This window comes from Asterias amurensis, chromosome 6 (genome assembly GCF_032118995.1).
Source record: "Asterias amurensis chromosome 6, ASM3211899v1".
In the NCBI taxonomy this organism is placed as follows: Eukaryota; Metazoa; Echinodermata; class Asteroidea; order Forcipulatida; family Asteriidae; genus Asterias; species Asterias amurensis.
In genome coordinates, this window is record NC_092653.1 from 5,692,535 (window position 1) to 5,714,356 (window position 21,822).

General features: G+C 38.0%; 1 protein-coding gene across 1 annotated transcript in view; it reads left to right on the forward strand.

Moving 5' to 3' along the window:
- Positions 1–5,262: 5,262 nt before the first annotated feature.
- Positions 5,263–21,822, forward strand: part of LOC139938384 (TNF receptor-associated factor 4-like) — a 60,839-nt gene continuing 44,279 nt past the window's right edge. Inside the window, exon 1 of the mRNA XM_071933857.1 lies at positions 5,263–5,586. Within this exon, the coding sequence (XP_071789958.1) occupies positions 5,444–5,586 (143 nt within the window). The 5' untranslated portion in view covers positions 5,263–5,443. The remainder of the gene's footprint in view (positions 5,587–21,822) is intronic.

Consider the following 21,822-nt stretch of genomic DNA (forward strand, 5'->3'; position numbering starts at 1 on the left):
CACAGCACATGCATGTCGATGATGGTAACCTTGTTTCACAACGACAACTTCACAAGAGAAATCAAAACTCGGCTCTTTTAAGAGTTCAAAAACGACATACCGCCCTCTTGTGACAACAATTATAAGTCAGATTTGGATTTTTAAAAGTAAATGTCGCCCTCTTGTGATTACAAATAGTTTTTTTCTGCAAACTCCCCGTTACACGTTACTGATAATCTAATTTCATTGGGTAATAAACAATTGGATTTCACCAATCTATGACTGACTGACAAATCTATGACTGAAGTAAACCCTTTTCTTCAATTTGTACTTTATTTTGTGAATACTTTTCTGTTTTGTAGTGAATTGATGTACTTTTAATCATCATTATTATTATATTATAAAGACTATTTTTATAATTATTAACTTTTTATAATTTTTGACATTGATTAACAATACAATTATAGATATGTTTGTAGTTTTATAAGACAGAAAGAAACACCCGACGGATTTTATGGCTGTACTGGTCGGGGGAACTATCTGACTCCGTATTTTGAATACTTCTTATTAGTTCTTTTTATCAAAGTTTATATAGTCGAATAGAATTTTATTAAAAGCTACTTTTATACTGAATATTGTGGTTGTTATCTTTATTACGGTGTTTTTCATTCAACATTTTCAAAATATAGTCATTAGAAGGGTAGCTGCTTCATTAAAATCGATGATTATTATTTATTTTTTTCGGGGGGGGGGGCGTTTATATATTTTTTCATTCGTCTATTAGATGACGATGATGATGCAATTGCGTTTACCTCATCTATAATGATGACATCATTTTCGATTAATTGCAATTGTTGCAAAATGCTCGTTTGTGGCACTTTACCCCCAATCTATGCCGCACCAGTCTATACTTGCCCAGCCCTTTGAGGAGCAGTGCTGCCTTGAAGACCCGATGCGAGAAGGCTGTGAGGTTGGCATAATCCCGGCCAGCATAATATTATGAATATAGACTCGAAAGAAGCGGATGGACTCGAAAGAAGAAGACGTCAAAGAAAAACGGCGCAAATTATTCATTTATAATATTGCAAGTGCATTTTTTCGCACAGTAAGTGCCATTCGCCAAAATTGGAGTACACTTTACTCCTTACAGAACAACAAAAAATGATTGATGAAGTTATCCCATCTCTAACATCCGCGGCATCTGTACTAATGTCAACACTGAGAGAAGACATCATCAATATTTACGGGAGATGTTTTCGGACCGTGTCGTCGGTCTCTTCGCGGCGTTTCTCGGTCAGCAACATCACCTCCTTCCGCTGCTCGGCTCCGTGGTGTCACTTTTCATGGTCATTAACCATGTTGGTAATTCTCCTCCAGACTGTGAGATGGATCGTGGCGTGCATTGGGTGGTCGAGATTATTGTCAGGTTTATTTTTCTGTAAAACTGGGTGAGGCTTGATTATGAGAATCCTGTAGACCTATAACATTTCATAGATAACGCACCAGTGAAAGGTTCATGGTTTGGTTTTGAAAGGTTATTTAGAGGACGTCCCAAGAAACTTATACCTTGAAACATATTTTCTTCGCTGCATCTTGAAATAGAATTTGTTCAAGACTAAATTTGCATACTGTAGGAATAGTAGTTTCTTAAAGAACTTGAATATTGATATAATATTTTGTTCGTAATATAAGGAGAGCGAGACTGAGTGTGGGTCGGTATTTCTGAATATCTGTATCGGTCCACCTTTTTTAGACGAAAATTAAAGGAACTCGTTGCCTTGGATCGGACGAGTTGGTCTAAAAAAAAGCGTTTGTAACAATTTTTCATAAAATGCATAATGGTTGCAAAGATGTTTTAAAAGTAGAATACAATGATTCACACAAATTTGCCTCGAAATAGCGCGGTTTTCCTTTTACTTTGCGAACTAGCACGGTTGGCCATTGAAAGGAAAGCCGTGTAATTTCGAGGCATGTTTTGTGTGGATCATTGTATTCTACTTTTACAACATCTTTCTAGCCATATGCATTTTATTACAAACGGTTACAAACGCTTTTCAAAGACCAACTCGACCGATCCACATGGCAATACAAACTATTGGTTAAAAGACTACAGCAGCTTTCGATAATAATGTAGTTATGTCAAAATCCTTATAATCAGTTTTACTGCCACAAAATTTGAATGTGAGACGTTTTCAGATTATGTATTCATTTAGGGACTGTTCTTCCTCATGCACATAATTCGGCACCGGTTTTTCCGCAATATGTAAAAATAATATAACGCGACATTAATTTTGTAGGATTATTTCCCGTTGAAAACAAGCAAGGAAACGAGACCGCATAGCGCGTGAACTCTGTCTCTCTCAATGTGGTAATCATAGCGCTAGGCGCCTGCCATTCACGACATGTCAAAATGGTAGATTATGAAGTGTAATCGTGTTCACCATTATTCACGTTACTGGTTCACCTCAGCACTCTGCGATCATGTCACATAATGGAGACTGATGAGATGGTTCAAACCGCAGACAGGGATTGAAAATTGAATTTGAAACTTTTGGTGACGGAACGTGACTCTGTCTAACTCTGAGGATGATTTTTGCCCTTAGTGTAATAAATCACGGTGTATACATGATGAAATATAAATTCAAATAGGAAATTTACAGTCAAATAATCATCGATGTTGTTGAGTTGTGCCCGGTTCATACTTCCTGCAAATACTTCGTGCAAAGGAAACCCTCTGGCGTCACAATTGAATACCGAAAAATCGCTTGGCACTCGCAGGAAGTATGAAACACCAGGCCCCAATTTCATAGAGCTGCTAAGCACAAACAATTGCCTAACATAAAATTTACTCTTTGATTAAAACAGGATTACCAACCAAATTTCCATTTGTTACATACTGCTTGTTACAATAGTATTCAGCTGTTGTTTGCTTATCCTGAAAATCACGTGGAAATTTGGTTGGTATTCCTGTTTTTATCAAGGAAGAAATTTCATGCTAAGCAGTTTTGTGTGCTTAGCAGCTCTTTGAAATTGGGCAAGTCTCAATAGCAATCACACGGGGCTAATTGAAACATTTCTAAACCAAGTTGAGATCGTTTGTGTGTTTATTTGACGAACACATTTTTATAGGTTCGTCCACTAGCGACCTCCAATCAGCAGAATGATTTTCACAGTGAAGCCTATGCCTATAATAAGGGTCTCTCTCGCATACAGTTGCAGTTTGAGATAAAATCCAACGGAAGTTAGAAGTGAATTTTACCACTGAATTAATGGTTTTAAGTCACTAAAGTCACTATACTACAATAGATGTAGGAATATAGACATACTTCCTTCCTCCCCATGCCACCCATCAATAGTTTCATATCAGATGAGGTGTGGCTTAGGAATTCTGATAACCGAGCTTGTAGGTGTGTGCCCGATAAGGTGTACAATCAATTTGACGATGAAATTGGAAGCGAATTTTACAAAATGGAAGACTTTTTATCAGCGAAGGTGTGTACTTCATTCCTCCATGATAGCTACAAAGAACTTCAGTTCATCATTTCCTTATTCCAGATGAGGATGGGCTTAGGAATTCTGATAACTGAGCTTGGGTGTGTTTGTACCCGATAAGAAAAATGTTACACCTTCTCAGCACAACCCAAAGTTCATTCAAGGGTTCTCTGTGCTGTAAACAGTTTTTGGAGGAAAGTGAGAAGCCCCCCTTCTGAGGGCTACCCTGGAACTATCGATTGCTGATCTTTTGCATTGGTAATCAATGCTCAGTATCGATTATAGTTTGTTAGTAATTATTAATGTTGTGAGATCAAACAGTAACTTAAATAAAAACTTTACAGACTGACCAAGCAACTGTAAAAACTACTGCGATACCAAAGCAATGTTTGTGATTGCTGGTGTGAAAAAAATATATGTATTTTTAAGCAGACCGCTATACGCTCATAAAAACAGTTTCAGTCTATTGGACAAACAACAATAATAAACACACTAGGCCTATTTAGTAAACATTCAGGTTTAATAAAGCATGAGGATATGCCGGTGCTAGATCGATTTCTAAACATCTAAAAACTAATGCGATTCCGGGGAAATTTGTGCTTGGTTGGTGTGAAAATGTATTTTGCATACAACTGACAACAGTTTATTCTCACGTTCATTAAAGCAGGGGTTTATTTTCTCCCAGGGTTTAAAGCTACTCGACATTCCAAAGCAGCTCTTTTGGCAACCACCAACTAATCTGCGGTTAGACTAATGTAAAAGAAAACTATCGATCTATCACCCAAAAGAAAGGGACCCAGAACATAATTATACTCGGTCGTCAATAAAAGTTTGCTTTTTTTGTAGACCTTTTGGTAAACATGTCATGGGTGATTGATAAGTGGATGGATATAAAAGTAAAAGTATTTTGAAAATCTACAGGGCCAATTTGATAAAGCCCTGAGCGGAACAAACTTGTACTGGATTTCAGACATTGCATGGTGAGGTATCAATATAATTGGTTTGCCGTATCACCATGTGTGTGTGTCTACTTGCCAGGTAGATTTTGTTCTTTAGAGAGAAAAAATTGCTTACCACACAATAATTTTGCTCAGCAACACAATACAGTTACCATGGCTGCGACTGGTCATTTCTTGCTTTAAAAAAAAAAAAAAAAAAAAGTTCGAAGCATAATGTTATGAAGCTGGGCCCTGTATGTACGTGGAAAATGCTACGGCTTCATGTACACTAACTGCAGGTGTGATGCTGTTTTCCCCATCTAAATATTAAAATACACTAAACCAAAGGTAGCATTTGGCCGTAAGCTCGTATTAATTATACTCTCATTATACTCTCATAACTTCAGAACTTCATATCAATGCACTGTAAATTATTTATCACTCATTATCGCATTTCCCCTCGAGCAATACACAGGCGTATGGAAATCAGCATCACATCTGCTGAATAATGGAATAGTCCAAAGGTGCGGTGGGGGAGAGAGAAGAGAATAATAAAAACAACTTGCACGTGGACACGATTTGCAACATGTAGTTCATGTCAATACATTTTGTTGTTATTACTCTAAACGATGAATATTAAAAACAATGATGTCACGAAAAGAAGAATTATTCAATATAAATGTATTTCTCATTGAATAAAGGAGAGAAATTATTACAATTTCTGTTCTGTGGAAATTTATCATGAACTACGCGATATAAAATCAAGATTAGATCTGCCAATCAATGGGCAACGACCACACTATCTTTACCATTGGCCTTTTATGCTCAATGAGCAATCAGCTGTTTATCGACGGCCGTGCGTGTAGTCAACATACGGTAGCAGTGTCTGCACAAAAGTGGGCGATGTTCACAACTGAACACATCCAATAACCACACAGAGAATTGACAAGCATTTTTCTCGACTCCAAAACCGGACAACATCAACATCTCTCGTGAAAATAGCCAGAGTTTTGGGCAGGAAAAGGGAAGGAATCATGCCCGGGCACAAGTGTCGTTTCCACGAGAAGGTTTCTCGGCAGTACATGTGTCCACTATGCCGTCTGCCGATGTGTTCCCCCGTACAGATCACGACGTGTGGACATCATTATTGCGACACCTGCCTGCAAGAATATCTCAGGTAAGGGGAAGTCCTCTCTTTTATTTTAGAATTTGGTGTAGAGTCTACTGATTTGTATTCACTGGTTTGAGGAGCTACAATTTCGTATCTGACTGTCACATTAGGCCAAAATAGCTGTCCGGCAAAATTAACATTTTTTACAGCAAGGAACAGGCAGTTAGACCATTTCTATAAAATAATGATAAAATCTAACTATTTCTTCCACTGAAGATCGAGGGATTAAATTTAATAGTGAGACAGGTAGTACTTAAGTAGAATCCAGGAAGTCAAATGAAATAAAAAACTGCAATTTGATAAATTATTGTATTACTATGCTGTATGCAAAATACATTACAAGTATTAATAATTGGGTTGACTGAATGTATCATAATCAGGATCTTGTGCATTAGCCAGAGTCCTCCAGCAAAATATTAAAGTAAACGCTTGCAAAGCCATTGACGTCAATAACCAATTACAGAAAGTCTATGTTGATAGGGAGAAAGCCAGCATTGTACACTGTAGTCTACTCTGATGTTGGTTAATTTATGTTCTAAAACTAGCTGCGATAACGTAACACTCCTCCGGAAGGTGAAGCCGTCGGGAGGAGGGTTACAAAACTGGTCTGAAACCTGTTTGGACATTGGCAGATGTGTATTTTTCATGACTGTTGACCCATAGGGAAATATAGATAAGGTATGACTTAATTTGGTTCAAAATGTTTGGTTTTCTCTTTGCCAGTTTAAAATATCAAAATGTTAAATGTTATTTCTAATTGTGTGTAAGCGTCGAAGGAGTCCGCTTTTTTTTTTACTGACTGTACTGTATTGTGTAACTTGACAACTACACTTTTTAGTCACCTGAATTGTCTTACCAGCTTGGATTTGAGTCATCATTTTCAAAGCCTTGGGTGGAAGTTTCGGACAATTGTCTTGATGGCCTAAACAAAAACCAAAGCAAAGTTTCATATGACTCACGCCCCCACAACCCCCTATTCCCACCCCCATGGTCATCTTTCAAAGAGTAGGCTACTGAATAGAGTCAAAACTTCTGTAGGTGGCAGCAGGTAGGCCTATCTAGTTTTCATTCAATGGTGGTTCCATCATTGACTTCATTTAAACTTTAGTACCGGCTCCTGTTTTGGTCAATAATTTTGAGAAAGCATAAATTTTCAAACCAGGGTGTCCAAAGGATACCCAGCCTCCCTTCTGGATTTTAAAACCACTTTGGTGCAGCACATCAAGGAGGAAGCTCTTCTACAGGCTCACATCATATGTTCAAACATGTCCAGGGGTATTGCTTAATACTGTGTTGTAGACTCCGTGAAGGCCTAAACAAGTCAGTCGTTTCTCTATGGCTTGTGTGCATTTTGTTCCTGATCGCTTTTAGTCTTCCCGCCTCTTTTGTATTATTTTTTTTCCATCCCATTGTAAATTAAATCTTGATTAGATTTGTCTGGGGAGAAAAATAAACTTTTAAACATCTGACAGTAAGATTATACTAAATATACTCAGCAGCTGCCTATCTTCTTTATTTCTTTAAATCGGATTTAGGAGAAGGATTTTGGAGGATTCAGTCCGAGTGACCTGAAGAAGTTTATGTCATCAACAAGATGTGATTTTGTCCTTGAAGGAGGATCTAGCCACCAAGATGTTAATTTGCATTGACAAGTTGACAGTTAAATCCATTGTGACTGAAATATTTATTGAATGGTTCCTATTTGATTTGATATTCTGTAGTTCGGGCGGTCGTGATGGTGTAGTGGTATATTTCCTGGCCTTCCACCTCTGGGACCCTGGGATGAATCCTGCTGGGGCACTCAGTTTTCAGTCCCAGCCTGGCTGTATTGGTTTCTCTCTGGAATAATTGGGGTTTTCCTCCCGCATCTAAAACTAAACTTCCTTCCTTGTCTTCTTTCCATTTGGTTTCTTATTTAGTGATTTAATTCACTTTTCTGAGAGTTAGAGTCCTTCAAGGCTTCACAACCAGAATTAATTTGTTAAGTGAAACTAAATGAAATGAGTTCAATAGTGATGAATGAGAACTTGAGTTTGCTTGAAATGTAAAGGCGTGTAGCCATTTGAGTTTTATTCCCCCAAACTGATCATACTTTTAAGAACATGCAAAAATCACATAAAATGTTAGACTGTCTTGTAATGTACAATTATCATCAGTTTGCTTTCATGATGATTTGTTACTGTGAAGCCTAGGTATAGGGCTCGTACATGTATGTGAGCAATTGAAACTTAACAATGAACACAGAGAAATCATTCTTCCGTTCATTTTCAAACTATCTTTAGGCCTAACCCCTCCGAATTCGATCTTTGTATTCAGCAGACAAAAAGAAATGCGGTCTGACTAAAAGGCTGTTGGATTGCGAAAGTTCAAAGAGGCGAGTAATACCCATTGATGAATGTTGTTTCGTTTTGCATGGATGAGATAACAAATCATCACAGTCAATGTCAAGGTTGGAAAATGCCATTGTGTGGGCCAAGTTTCATTGAAAATGTTTATCCCAAGGAGAGTACATAATCACTGATGTTAAAACTTTTCATGGACATGACAAGCGTTTTCCCTGAAAGGATGATCTGCTGGCTGAATGCCAGTTAAAATACCCAAGGTTGTTCGAAAGACTCCGTTGAAAGTGGTCCAGTTAGTGGCTAGTTCATTTGGATTCTGACATAATCTCAACGCTCGTATTGGTGCCAAACGAGACTCGAGTGAAGTTTCAGTTTTAGATGTGGGAGGAAAACCCAGAGAAATATTACAGGGAAACCCAAGCAGTCAAGTAAGTATATAGGCGCTGAAAAACTCAATCCACATAGTGCCTTTGGGATTTGAACCAGGGTCCTAGAGGTTGAAGGCGAGACAATGTACCACTACACCAACCTGACCAACACATTTCCTCTAACACATTCACCAGGCCTGATTTAGTGATACTTCACCACAGAGGCGATGACGGAAATTGCCCTACATGCCCATTGCCCAATAGTCATTGCCTTAGTGCCCCTCAAAATGCTCTACAGATTTCCGTCATTGAGATTCCCTTTTCAAAAGAAAAAGCTGCCTTGCCCTTTTATGAACCAGGCCTGCTTCATATTAAGTTCATATTAGCAAAAGGCGCGTTATAAACACGGTTATTATTATTATTATTACCTCTGTATGCATATTTGATCTTTTGGATTTGTTCAAGTCGATAAAAATAATTGAAGGGTCCCTTTCATGCTGTTTAAATCAACCATCCACAAAGGTTTTTGAAATTATACAATGGAAATGTAGTTTAAAAAAAAAAACCTTCAAGTTGTGCCAGCATAGAGTAAAAGTTTATCACATTGAAAGAGGTTGTCCTGAGGCCAGTAGGGCATGTCCAGACTGGAAACCTTTTGCCCAATTGTTCGAGATTTGTTAGTTTTGTTGTCTACGTTTAAGTAAGCAAAATTGGCCCCCAACAAAAGAACGTCGGGGGACGCGCAGATGCTTGGCCAGTTTACCAGCAGACCTGGCATTGCTTCACACCAACCTGTTTTTATTGCGAAGCAACTGCTCACATTGTTATTAATTCTGTCCATTCCAACAAACTGCCGAAGAATCAAAGCACTGATTGTTAGAAGTTGACAGATTTTACAGGACACAGGAGCACTGCGCTTGGGTTTTTTGTGTTTCCCTTGGGAAAAATTTCCAGCTAAATATCATAAAGTTTTGCTGTGAACTACTAATGATGTTCGTAACCTGGGAGTCATAAGTGTCCAGAGATTGCAGAGGTTGTGGTTGTGGTCTTCATTTGTTTACCTTGAAGTCTTTTAGAGTCTGGGTCTTTGGTTTGAAGGTCTCAAAATTCTACTGTTTCCACATTAAAGCCATTGGACACTTTCAGTAGACAGTAATGTCCAAGGCCCACACTTCGTGTACCACAACTTCTATATAAAATAACAAACCTGTGAAAATTTAGGCTCATCGGTCATCGGAGTCGGGAGAAAATAACGGGAAAACCCACCCTTGTTTCCGCACGTTTCGCCAGTTCATGACATGTGTTTAAATTAAATCCGTAATTCTCGATATCGAGAATTGATATTATTTTAATGTTTTCTCAAAAAGTAAAGCATTACCTTCTGTAAACCCTGTAAGTTATTTGTAAATCTGTGAACTTTTTTATTTTTGTCTGTACCGAAAGTGTCCAATGGCTTTAAGACCAGATGAAATAGAAGCTTTTTCAGAACTTCTGTTTCTAGCAGGTAACCCTTATTGTGTACAAAGTTTGCACTTGAAAGTTTATCATTCATCACTTCGACCTATTCAGATGTAGGCCCACTATTATTTGTTTTAAATATCTATTTTTTTAATGTGATAGCCAAAGATCATAATATTTAAAGATAGCCAAAGTGGAAAGATCAAAATGTTTTGATTGCAACAAGTTGTGCCAGAATTTGTGAAAACAAATTCAAGATTAAGTTGCCAGTTGTTTGAGTTAAAATGTACAGCTCTGAAGACTGTGGTTGCTATGGCTATGTATGGAGATAGCCTCCATGGGCTGTATGTGTTTTAATAATGGAGAGGTAGGCCTAATCTTGTTTAGAGTAAAGATTGAAGAGGATATGAATCATATTTATTATCTTAATCCCTGCACGAGCAGCTTTTTAAACATGGATTAAGACACTGTTGTACATTACAATTACATTTTAAAGTTTCGAACATGGATTTGGCTAATATTAAAAGGTTCAATTGATCAAATAGTGCTTCTTTTACTAAAAGTGTTTAAAAATAAATCGTCAGTAAGTCCGTGGCGGGGGGGGGGGGGGGACAAGCTTGCGCATTCCACCGAATTGAGTTTGAGACCAGTTTGGCACTAGGATTCAACTTATTTCAAAAGGTTCAATATTTTATCTGTTAGTGCTTTCAATAAAGGCATTTGAATCTAAATCACCACATTCCGGTTGTTCTGTGGACACAACCAGTTTCCGCTTTCCACCGAATTGTATTCTCTTTTTTTTTTTTGGGGGGGGACACTATCAAACAAAAAAGTTTGCAAGTTAACTTTGAGTCTGAGACTAGTGACTCATTCGTTCACACCTAAGGGTCATTGAACAGGTAGCTGGCTCCTCCTTTCCGAATAAAACCCTCTGTTCCCTTTCTAAAACAGGGTGACCTTCTAATTGTTGTGTCCAGGCCTTGCGGCTGGTATTGATCCATTGTTGCTCTTGGGCCGCTAATCATGTCAGTTCTTACGCTGCAGCTGACGCAAATAGGGGCACTGCCTGGGCCATCTTTGATGAGACTCTCTGGGGACAATAATGACAATAACCCATTCGAACCCCCACTTGATTACACCATGGTAGAATGTTCATCTTTGATCGTCCGAATACCACTAGATTTACAATTAGCCCTGAGCAGTATCTTACTGAACAAAACCCTGTTTGTTTTGGTAGGCTGCATGTTTAAGAAATGTAGGATACACGTCAAAAAGATTTAGTTTTAAATCTGCATAAGTTTGGGAAGATCTGTTGTATTGGTCTTGTTGATTATGAAATTTTTTTAAAAGGTAATTGAAACAAGTTTGTTCATAACAATGACAATCTTTTACTTTCAAGGTGGCTTTATGGTAGATAATGTTTTGTGTCTTGATTTCTAACCCCTATAAAATGTAACCTTACTCGACAGGTAAGGTCTTCTTTTTTCAAACATTGTCTTTTAAAAGGATAAAGGAAGCCTTGTGATTGCCAGCCCAGAGGGGTCTTCGGTTGTCTTTTGAAGACGTTATTTTGATAAGAAGGAAAAGCAATCGTTTTTTATGTAACAGTATTGTCAAGAGTGAGAAACTTCATTCACTCATTTGTTCATCTACTTTGGTGATGAGTTAGTTGTGACCATCTGTCCTCGTCAAGCAGTGTTTGAGAGAGATGGGCCGCTTCAAGACTTGTTGCTCAGAATATTTCTAGAGCTAGTTAGCTGATTAGCTCAGTTGTTCTCTCTCTCTCTCTCTAGTCGACCGAGGTGGGAATCATGTTGAGATTTGCCCATCCCTTTCTATCTCTCATTAGGTTGGGAAGATCAGCTGGAAGCACCCCGATGTGTCTAGCAACTACATCTGTATACATCCGTACCCCTATGTCCCTAGCAACTACATCTGTATAGCTGAGCTCCCCCCCCCCCCCCCCCCGTTTCTTTCTCAGTTGTTAGAAGTAGAGCATCGGCACAAAATGTTCGCCCAAAATTTAATTATAATTACCCAGTACGTTCCCATTGTGATAATTTGTTTTTGAACAGAGGAAATATAATTGAATTGAATACAACACACACTTTTCCCAAAAAGATTCCTGTTAATGAATTTTGAAAGAAGAAATTAATATACTTTGAAAATAACAGCTGACATTAGGCCTATAGAAAAATACTGTTTGTTGACTTAATGAAACTCGACCAAAATTTTCAAATTAAATCTTCAACAGAGCCAGTGGTCTCACGGCTCAATGCCACACTCCACGGTACATTCAATCTCGGACTTTCAGGGTTTATAGGGCAAGGCCACCGTCTCCACCCCTGATCTGATCGCAGTATTGACCATTCTCTGGCTAGGTGCCACACTTCGCAGATGGTGCGGCAAAATTAAACAATCGATGTCGTCACCAACGACCTGGCTCTATCGGCTGATACGATTACTAGATTATGCTGAACTGCAAAGGCCACCAACCCAGAGTACCTTGGCATTGGGACTCACCTGTGCGTAAAATCTTAATGAGAAAACTGTATGTTAATTAGTGTACAGGACAAAAGCAGCCTTTATTACGGGAGAGTCTTCGGATGACGTGAGGCAATTTCACCTTCATTTGACCTTCTCGGACATAATGGTTTACGAGCGGTAGTGTACAACATGTACACAACTGTAGCGTACATGTAAATAAACTTGAAACCGTTTGTATAAATTGCTCATTTGAGTGTGAAATTTTGCAGTTCATTACTTGAACATTAGAATATCTTTCTGTGGGTCATTCACTTAAACTATAGTCTTTTGTTCGAGAAAAAAAATCCAGCACTTGCTATCACAATGCATGAAAGCTGCAAATTTAAACCTTATTATTTTGTTGTACAAGACATGGGAGTGGAACTGTCAACTGCAAATTGTACATTGCAGATAAATGCAGTTGACAGTTCATAATCACATATGGGAATAGTCTATATAGGCTCATTTAGTTAATTTTCCCATTATTAAAAGAACTCAATTTAAAAGCAAAATTAGCCCTCAGAAATACATGTAGCATTTAGTTATTCACTAGTAGAAATTACCTTGGTGCAACTATTCTATGATGAAGAGATTAATTTTAATGATGAGATAATCATCATTATAAATGAAAGAACACGTTACAGCAATAGTTACCTTGAGACCTCTTAAAGGCAGTGGACACTATTGGTAATTACTCAAAATAATTATCAGCATAAAACCTCACTTGGTAACGAGTAATGGAGAGAGGTTGATAGTATAAGACATTGTGAGGAACGGCTCCCTCTGAAGTGACGTAGTTTTCGAGAAAGAAGTAATTTTCAACGAATTTGATTTCAAGACCCCAAGTTTAAAATTTGAGGTCTCGAAATCAAGCATCTGAAAGCACACAACTTCGTGTGACAAGGGTGTTTTTTTCTTTCAAAGTTATCTCGCAACTCCGACAACCAATTGAGCTCAAATTTTCACAGGGTTGTTATGCATATGTTGAGATACACCAAGTGAGAAGACTGGTCTTTGACAATTACCAATAGTGTCCACTGCCTTTAATGTAAACATGCTTATCATAAAAAGCATGATAGTAATTATGTGTACCTTTGACTAGTGCACTAAATACGTCCTTAAAATATAACAAGGCTGGGTAAATTTTAAGAATAGTTTGGGGTGAATAAAGATACATTTATTTAGGGTGTTTTAAATGACATTTGGCTAGTGGACCACAATTACTGGAGAACACTGAAATCTTTCCAGTATATGAGTGTACTAGTGGTGGGTGCATCTAGGCCACTTCTATCTAGCCCCTTAGACAGTCAACATTTTGTTAGGACAAAACGTAGTCAAAATAAATGTGTGTTAAAATAAGGTTGCCTTGCATGATGCATGTAAATGTACCATTAACTTACGTTTGGTTTGGCTGCAAATGTGAGATACACTGCCGAGTGCTTACAATAATTGCATTAATTGTCACTTAATTGATCTTATACTGGTTGATGTTTAAAAATAAAATATTTAGTGTCCTGTCTTGATTACAGGAAAAAAAAACTATAGTATTTTAAAATAAATTTGAAATCATTAATTTGGCAGAACATCCTGCAGTACATCTTTAAAGACACTATTGGTAATTGTCAAAGACCAATCTTCTCACTTGGTGTATCTCAACATATACATAAAATAACCAACCTGTGAAAATTTGAGCTCAATCGGACTTGGTTTATCTCAACATATACATAAAATAACCAACCTGTGAAAATTTGAGCTCAATCGGTCGTCGAAGTTGCGAGATAATAATGAAAGAAAAAACACCCTTGTCACACGAAGTTGTGTGCTTTCAGATGCTTGATTTCGAGACCTCAAATTCTAAACTTGAGGTCTCAAAATCAAATTTGTGGAAAATTACTTTTTTCTCGAAAACTACGTCACTTCAGAGGGAGCCGTTTCTTACAATGTTTTATACCATCAACCTCTCCCCATTACTCGTCACCAAGAAAGGTTTTATGCTAATAATTATTTTGAGTAGTTACTAAATAGTGTCCACTGCCTTTAAGGTCTGTAGTAGTGGGTAGTACATGAACTACACATGTTAGTAACTGGATACAGTTGAACTCACTGGCAATGTTCTAGTAATCTGTCTTTCAAGTGTTAGTTACTTCCATTCAGAAGAGTCCATCCTTCAAATTAGCAAACAAGGTGAAACCCGATATTTTGAGGTATGTCTGGGAGTGAATGGAAATGACATTGACTGAGAAGTTGTTTTGATGAAAGCGAATGCTGGTGTATTTTCAGGAAAATTTATGTACAAACTGAATTTTGTTTTAAACAGTCAACTGTTCTAACTCTACTTTGACTGTTAAAGAATCATATCTGTAAACCATCGATATTATGTTTTTTCTTAAATGAATTCTTTTGGGTGGAAAAAAGGAAAATTGACTAAAGCAGGACTTGAACCTGCGACCTTCAGAATAATGCTGAAGTGCTCTACCAACTATCTAGCTCTAATGTTGGAAGTCTCCCATTTTGTCAAAATTTGGGTTGGTTGGGGGGGGGGGATGCTGTGCAGGTCATGAGCGCACCAACTTTACGACACAACCTGGGAAACAGTAAGCATAAGTATCACCTTAATGTGACTCTCCAATTTTAATTTACCCAGTCAAACTCCCTTGTGGTTTATGACTTCATGAATTGATTATCTGTTGCCTCTGCACCAAGTTTTTAAAACATCTTTTAGTATTTGTATTGCAGTGTTATTTTGTTCACAGGGAATTGATCTAAAGAGTGTTTAAAACACTTCTCAATAAGAGTCAATTAATAGCACTTCTCATCCGTATTCCCCGATATTCCTCTTCACGTTACATAACACCGCCATAGCTCCGATGTCTGGGTCCTATTTAATCTTTAATCTCTCTCTACAACGTTTACCTTCACTTTATTGATTTGCTTCCAGATGAGCGCCTCCTATCCGCACTAATGCCACACAAAATCAGAAACTGATAATTAGAATTGATTAATTGGCAATCGACGCTCATTACTGCGCTGCATTAAATATTGATCACTAAAGCCCCTCTGAAAAACAAACTGTCTTGTTGTAAACAAGTTGATGTATGAGAGTTGTAGTGCGCTTCTGTGACTGCAGCCAGACCTCTTCTAATGTCTGTCCTTATTATGTGTACAGCTACTATCATGGGTACACATTTTTTCTGTGTCTCTGTATTATGGACAATGGTCTGAAAATCACTGATGTAGCAGTTATCTCAGTGTGTTTTATATACTAATTAACAATCGCTGTGTATAGGCTCGACCTCTTCAGATGCCTGTTCTTCTATGCGCACAGGCATAATCGTGGGTACACAATTTTTGTGTCCATTTTATGGGTTGCCTATAGTATACAAATATTGACTGCTTCGAATGCTATGGTTAAAACTACGACTCCCGAGGGTGTCCCCGAGCGTTCTATCACCGAGGGAGTTGTAGTTTTAACCGTAGCACTCGAAGCAGTCAATATTTGTTTTATAACACCCCAACAGACTATTTATCATCTTCGTACACGTAACATTCGTACGCGCATTTCAGATACACAGAGGCACAACTGATTTGGTTCGAGGTGGGTAAAAAGATGTCTGGGTACTGCACGCCGTGTGATAGTCGCCGTGTGATAGACGTCGGAGTATCACACGGCAAACGATGCACTATCACACGGCAAACGATGCACTATCACACGGCTGCCGGCAATCAAAACTAAGACATATCATGTCACATGCTCTTAACCAATGAAAAGGCAGAATATTTGTAAGTGTCGGTGTTATAATAGCAATTATCTCAATAGTATTTATATCAATTACCAATCACTGCGTCTATGATGAACAAAAGGTACTTGAGTTTGTCGAATACAAGATCTGCAAAGAAATTTGTATGATTGTTCATTTGGTGTCTTTAGTGTCAAAAAGTGTACACATGATTGTGGCTGTGCACTGATGATACTATTGGTGCCTGAGCGCTTCATGTAATGCCATAGACACTCCATTCAGGTGGAATTAGATTATTGACAACTGGAAGGTCAATAAATTTATAATGGCTATGTTGTGAGGTTTCCAATGTTTTGCTCAGTGGGTTTTATGCGGTCATAAAAACCCACAAATTGAGAGACATAAAAACAAATGAAGAAATAAAACACTGAATCGTGTTCCTTGGTTAGGTTTGCTTGTGAAGTTTCAATGAATGAGGAGGGCAAACTAAGGAAAATCCAATTTTCTTGAGGTTATTGGAAATAGGGTCAATGACCTCAGAAATTGATTTCTTGCCTTTCAATGCCCCCAGCGCAAATGGTTACTTCCACCTTGGGCCAAGTTTGTTTTTCTCTAAAGCTCGCAGTCTATTGATAGAAACTTGAGAAGGAATGTGAAATGTTCTTAAGATTTCGAAGACCCATAAATTTAGTTGAAAATCAAGATTCTCATTATTAGTTTTCAAGGTAATTTTGGGTTGAATTTGAACAAAGAAATCAGTTTGCTTGTAAGACTTCAACTTGTTATAGGCCTACACAGGTATTTATGTGAGTATAGGTATGATTTTAAATGAGCGATGTTCTGATTCAATGAATGAATCAGTGAAATAAAATAAAACTTCTTGAAGCAGTTCTCTGGTTTTACTTTATCTATGGCACAATCCTGTGTTCCCCCCTGATTATTTACTATCTATTATCTCTAACACTTTGGTAAGAGAAAGCCTACTGTTAAATGTTATAACAGGTTTGGTTTTTGATTGCGTCACGTTGATTTTTGAATGGAAAACAAGAAATACCTGAGACAACCTTGAAGGAAAAGGAAATTAGAAATCAGAACTTAGAAAAAAAATCCACTTGACACAATCTCACTCTCAGAACTCACGGGAAAAATGCTTTCAATGTCTTGACTGTTCTCCCTGTAAACCCCCAACCTCTATTTTCTTCCTCCATGCCCCAACCACCTTCCCAGCCCCCAGGAAAAGACTCCACCATATGGAGAGAGAGGCAGCACTCACTGTCTGTCACTCCATTACCATATAATGTGATAATCCCCTGGATTTATGACTAGACCAATTTGAGGATAATTGGCCCCCTATGGTTACGTACCAGAGGCTAGTGACCTCATGGCTCAGGAAGGAGGCATATTTCAGTCCTGGTAATTCACAGAGGATGCCCGTCTCTGGTCATTGCCTTGGTGCCCTTGAAATGCTCCAAGGAGGCACATTTCAGTCCTGATAATTCACGGAGGCAAGGAAGGCGATTGCCTCCATGCCCCTGGTTTTTGCCTTGGTGCCCTTGAAATGCTCGAAGGAGGCACATTTTAGTCCTGATAATTCACGGAGGCAACAAAGGCGATTGCCTCCATGCCCCTGGTCATTGCCTTGGTGCCATTGAAATGCTCTGCAGTAGATATTTACAATTTCCTCCTAGGGTGCCCTTTATCAAGGTAAAAATGCCTTGGCCCTTGCTCTTTCACTGACATTCAGGAAACTACCTATTTTTCACATAAGCCTCGCTATTGTTGAGTGGAAATGTGTTTCTTTTAACAGATTCATTTCCTTTTAAAAAAAAACCACCTAGCTGGAAATAGGTAGGTCTTGATGGATGACATCTTCACTGGCAACATGAGTTTAGGCTTGGAGCCGGCATCAATCGTTTTAGAATTTCTACTCCGCAAAGTGGTTCACCAATGAATCATGCAATAAATTGAATAGAACTCTTGCGTGCTGCACGTTGTATTTACGCACAATGCAAAGATGTAAGTTCAAAAGTTACTATCTCTGCCTGTACTGTAGAGATTGCTGACTATTTACACTGTGTAATGTCAAGTTTGTTCAATTATGTAGTTCCTCAACCCATAAGAATGAAGAGATGAAAGTGAAAATGTTATCAAAAAGAAGATGGATTTCTCTCTTATTTTTCTTTTTTGTGTGCATTTTTTCAAATTTGGACTCTTCCCACATGGTGCCTACTAGAGATTTTGTTCGTGTCTTTAGAATTTATGGATTCCTGCTTTATAAACACTGTTTTTAGATAGTGGCTATCACCTTAAAAGTTTTTATTAGTAAACAATTTAGTATGTTCGCATGAAAAATTAATTCTTATTTTGGTTCTATCAGAACCTTTGCTTATGCTTGGTTTACATTTATACTGAAGTTAGACTACTCTTTTTATGCTCTACTGAGTGCTGTAAATTAATCATGGAACCTGTTTGTCAACTTAAACCAACCATTAAAGGATGAGTTTAGTGGCCTGGTTAAATGTGTGGAAACCCTACAAACTCTGAAGTGGTAACCTCCCCAAATTGCCAGCTCAAGAGTCAGTTAACTCTGAGAGCTACAGTGGACTCTTTGTCTCTATTGTTTGCCCCCCTCTCATTGTTAAAATCACACTATTATCATTAGTCTAGTAACTGTAAACTGTTATACAATGCATTGTGTGTACACACCAAGGTTCACCTTAAAGCCTGTACTGTGGTGTTTACTGTTTACTGTAATTTCCCCCCAACTTCAAAGCAAACAAAACAACATTGCTCGGCATTTAATAACACCTTCTAAAAACGGAATTCATAAAAATGCTGTGGATACCTGATTTACTTCATGGAGGCGGCTCGATTTTCAGTGCGGTTTGTTGTTATTGCCAATTGGGGGTTTTCTTTCTAGTAATATTTCTTCTCGTTGGACTGGATTGAGAATATTTCAAATATTTGCCCACCTGTATCTAATTTGTAGTTGTTTTTTTGAGTTTCCAGAAGGGAGAGGGTTACAAATTGGTTCTGGAGGGTGTTTTTACCACCGTCTCGCTTTTCACCCAAGGACATTGACCCCTACCTAACTGGAACTGATCATCCCATCTTCCGTAAACATATTTTACTGCTTAGCAAGAAAATGAGGGGACCAGCTTGCGCGTTCACTATCGGTTTGTATTGTTAAGTTTCATTTTCATATGGTAAGCACTGGAAGGTTAGCCTGCCTTCTCGTGTGCTAACAGTTAGCAGTGCTATGAAATGGAAACTTAGTAAGCCCAAAATCAACTGTAAGCAGCGCATGAAATTGGGCCCAGCCCAGAAGGTTCCGAGCATGCTGTTATGTGCATACAGGTTATAGCAGTGCTTCAGTATGAAATGCATATCACACTGTAAGCACAAAAACGGCCGATAAAGATGCTGTCAGATTTTTGGCCGATTTGACCCCAAAATTTTGATTTGTTAATAGGTATTTTGATGGGGGTCGAGAAAGTTACAAGCTTTCATTTGAGCCATTGCTCGAAAAAGTCTGCCAATTATTAGTAGCAGTGAAATAAAGTGCTCAAAATTAGTTTTTGTTGGGATCCCGACAATATATCACGTGACCCATTCTTTATAAGAAACGTTTGAAATTTTTGTCATGGTTCCTGACCATTAAAAGTAAAAGTTATGACTTTTTTTCGTAAGCGGGTGACACTCTTTGAAATACTATTCACTCAAAAAAATATATTTTTTAATGTTTGGGGCCAAAAATCTGACATAGCATCTTTAAGCAGCTCTAACTTTAATTTAAATAAGTCTGGATTAACCTACAAGAGTTTTTACAAAATTTTCCTGGAATGTCTTTGAACGAACAATGGTAATTGTTTAAATTACTGAGTTTTTTCGTTGCAAAAGCCCAAGGTGTAATATGCAGCTGATCTAGGTAATCATGGAGGTAGAATCATTTTTTTTATTATACAAAATTGTCCAAAGAAAGAATTCTTCCCTTGCACAGTGGGTTTGCAATCTCAACTTTGCAGTCTGGTCAAGTCTATCGTGAATTGAATTTCCACCCCGTATGTACACTGATTGTTGGATAGACTGACATTTAACTCATCACCCAAATCTAATTGTTTGCCAACAAAGACCGACCGTTTTAAATCATCACTAAAATCTGACAGACCCATTTTCCAGTCATGAATCATACATGTTCAAACAATGTTCCATTTATGACCGCTGTCATTATGTCCATCTCCCAAAAAGATCCCTTTCAGAAATTCTTGTAAAAAGGTTAAAGTGTACCCTCCTCCCACACAGAATTCCTGTCCAACTTTGAGACAACACACATACTTGTGAAGCCAACCATGACAATGAGTTTGTGGTGGCTGCTTTTGTGAAAGCCCACTTCCATGTTGACAAGTCTAACATTGCTAAACAGGGCAGTGATTCATGAAAATTCACTTTATATAAAGCAGGCTGCTGATAATGAAAGTACACATTTGCTTTCCCGATTACCTTGTTGTAAATCACTTCAGATGTAAATCATGATTCTGTTATGATTCCTTTAACAACACATCCGGCCGAAAAGGGGGTTAAATCTGCGGGCAAGGACAAAACTGATAGTATGTTCTCGTAATGCTTAGTGCCCATTAAGTACTTTATTTATTTACATTTACAACAACATTGTACTTATGAATGTGTAGGCGTAGTAGCTTTTCAAACTAAGTTTTTCATTCTAGCCAAAGGGGTGTTTCTTGGAATAGATGTAATTGTGTCTGGGTTAAAATGTTGTGGTGGTTTTGGTGGGGTCTTTGACAATACTTTTAATAACTATGAACAATATGAAACTATTGTATTACCCCCCTTCTTCCAAATGAATTTATTTGTTTCAATACAGAATTTTGAAAAAGCGAAAAAAGGCTGGCATTTTGGGGTCAAAACATAAACAAAAAGCGGGCATTGGAAGGGGGAAGAGTTAACTTTGTGTCTGTAGCCTCATACCTCAACGCCCCCTCATTCAATCAAGAGGGCCTGTATGCTTCGTTCTAGAAAAGGAAAGGGCACCAAGGCAATCTCTCCTTGGTACTTGGTAGATTTTCCTCCTGAAGCTTTCGCTGGGGAACTTAACAAGGTGGTAGAGGGCACCCCATGAGAAAATTGTAAATTTCTATCCAAACATATCAAGGGCACCAAGGCAATGACCAGTGATCAGACCTGCATGATTCAAAGAATTGTTTTTTACTTAGTCGCAAAATGTGAATGACCGGATAGTCTCAATCACTCAATTGTGGTATTTCCCCATTGGCCATCCTGGTAACTCAGCTGGCTAAACTCCCACCACCATGGGACAACATTTATGAATAATAAATGAGCCAGAAGATTAGCTCTGGAATGTTCCTTCTTTGTTTGCGGAAGGAGAAGAATGTACCTCTTGAACAATGTTACAAATCTGTCAATGCGTAATGATTCTTTTCTATAAGCTGTTGCAGGCTAGGTATTGTTGGTCAGTGCAGTGAATTGTTTTCAATTGAGGATTTTATTTTTAAGAAAACACTTTTTGCCAATATTTCTCTGCGACACACCATGAAATCAAGTTCCTCAATACTAATGTAAGTACTTTTTATATAATTTCTTGATAATAAATCTTTTTTTTTACGAAGGTATGTCTTTGATGTCAGTTGTCATTTTTGACTCCCATAAACCGTGTTAGCTCACGACGTAAAATGAAAGTTTTGAGTGATACTTGTGTGTATCATTATATTCTACTTTTAAAACATCTTTCTAACCATGCATTTCATAACAAACGGTTTCAAACGCTTTTTATAG